At 45.4% G+C, this 1,462-nt stretch overlaps 1 protein-coding gene across 1 annotated transcript; it reads right to left on the bottom strand.

Moving 5' to 3' along the window:
• Positions 1–698: 698 nt before the first annotated feature.
• Positions 699–1,419, bottom strand: Pmar_PMAR028964 (g-protein beta wd-40 repeats containing protein, putative; the record flags this gene model as incomplete). The annotated part of the gene is made up of 6 exons (XM_002766614.1): positions 699–787; positions 831–882; positions 963–1,055; positions 1,104–1,167; positions 1,258–1,328; positions 1,382–1,419. Coding segments are annotated over 6 exons (407 nt in total), but the record flags the coding sequence as incomplete, so codon positions are not given.
• Positions 1,420–1,462: the final 43 nt, after the last annotated feature.

Below are 1,462 nucleotides of genomic sequence, written 5' to 3'. Positions count from 1 at the left end.
GATGATGATGCTCCAAGCATGAATCGCTATTGTAGTGATCACGTATGGACCACATAGTAACCTTCATAAGGAGATCCCCCTCGTTATGGGGGACTTCATCTATGGAGTGAGTTATTCCCTGAATCTGTGGTGAGCAGTCAGTTGATGATGGATGCGGGTGGAAATAGAGTAAGAATGCTGGGAATTGGCATGTGATCAACAAGAGGATCAATTCCCCAGACTCCCTAGATATACGGGAAGCCAACTCATCTACAGTCAACAGCTGAGGTACATAACCCCACCTGTTGTACTAGACAATAGTTCTGTCAAATATCGGTGTACTTGTGATGGAGCATATAGCCCTACTTGAGTGATTTATCCCAGAGCATCCTGGTCCAGGCGGCCTGGGTGTCAATGTCGAGTGTCATTTCTCTTATCCATGAGCAAATGATTTTCCCTTCATTGGGAGACACCAAATCAACACTCCATTTGGTGTTGACTCTGAATCGTAGTGGACTACGTCGTATAACTACCTCTCAACTAAACGAGCAGTGCCTTGGAAGAACTAGTTCGAAAGTAGTACGATATCATCATGTTGTGACACTGTTAGATTCATGCTACACAGAAGCCTCCGGATCCTCAACATGCCTCAGAGGTGCTCCCTCTATCTCTGTCACTGCACCTGGCAACATGTTATGATATCATCTCCCTATTGATACTTATTGCTGTCCACCTGTAGGATCGTTGAAGTAATTGTCCTTCCATATACGACATGTATTGTCCTTACTCCCTGTGATTATAATATCACCTACAATAGACGAACATGGGTTCAAGATAACCCCCACCAAGACCTTCGTAGTTGTAAGCACAGCTGAAGACCTCGTCAGTGTGTCCTTCTAGCACCTGAGTGGGACGACGACGACGACAGTAGCAGCAGGATGATGATGATCACCATCATCCGTGGGCTTCCTGGTTGTTAGTACCTGTAAGCATTGACCAGTAATAGAATCCCAAATCCTGCAGGTATGGTCGCTAGCAGCTGTAAGTACTTGGCAACCAGTAGGACTAAACTGGACCTACAACAATCCTATACAAAGCACCTAGTAAGGTGCCTGGATTACTACCTTAGAGATCTCACTTTCATGTCCTACCAAAGTCGCCACGCACCTGCCTCTCTCTATATCATACCTAGCACCAATGTCCTCCTATCGCTGCCATCACTCAGCTACATTCAGTATGACCAACATATTCAGTACTTCTACTTGGGAATATACCTACACTTTTGCTGTCCCATCAGCCGACGCCGTAGCAATTCTCGAGCCGGTCGAATTAAAGACAACATCCAAGACCTACAACAGAGGGTCATCATCGTCTTTCTACTGAGAAGATTTCTTTTACTCACTTCGTCCTGATGGCCCTTTAGAGTGTCCAATAGCTGTCCTGTATTACCGTCCCATACTTTGCATCTATTGGAAGGATAACA

Source organism: Perkinsus marinus, assembly GCF_000006405.1.
Source record: "Perkinsus marinus ATCC 50983 genomic scaffold scf_1104296972354, whole genome shotgun sequence".
Classification (NCBI taxonomy): domain Eukaryota; phylum Perkinsozoa; order Perkinsida; family Perkinsidae; genus Perkinsus; species Perkinsus marinus.
Note: the sequence above shows the minus strand (reverse complement) of the source record. Positions and strands in the feature narration are given on the sequence as shown.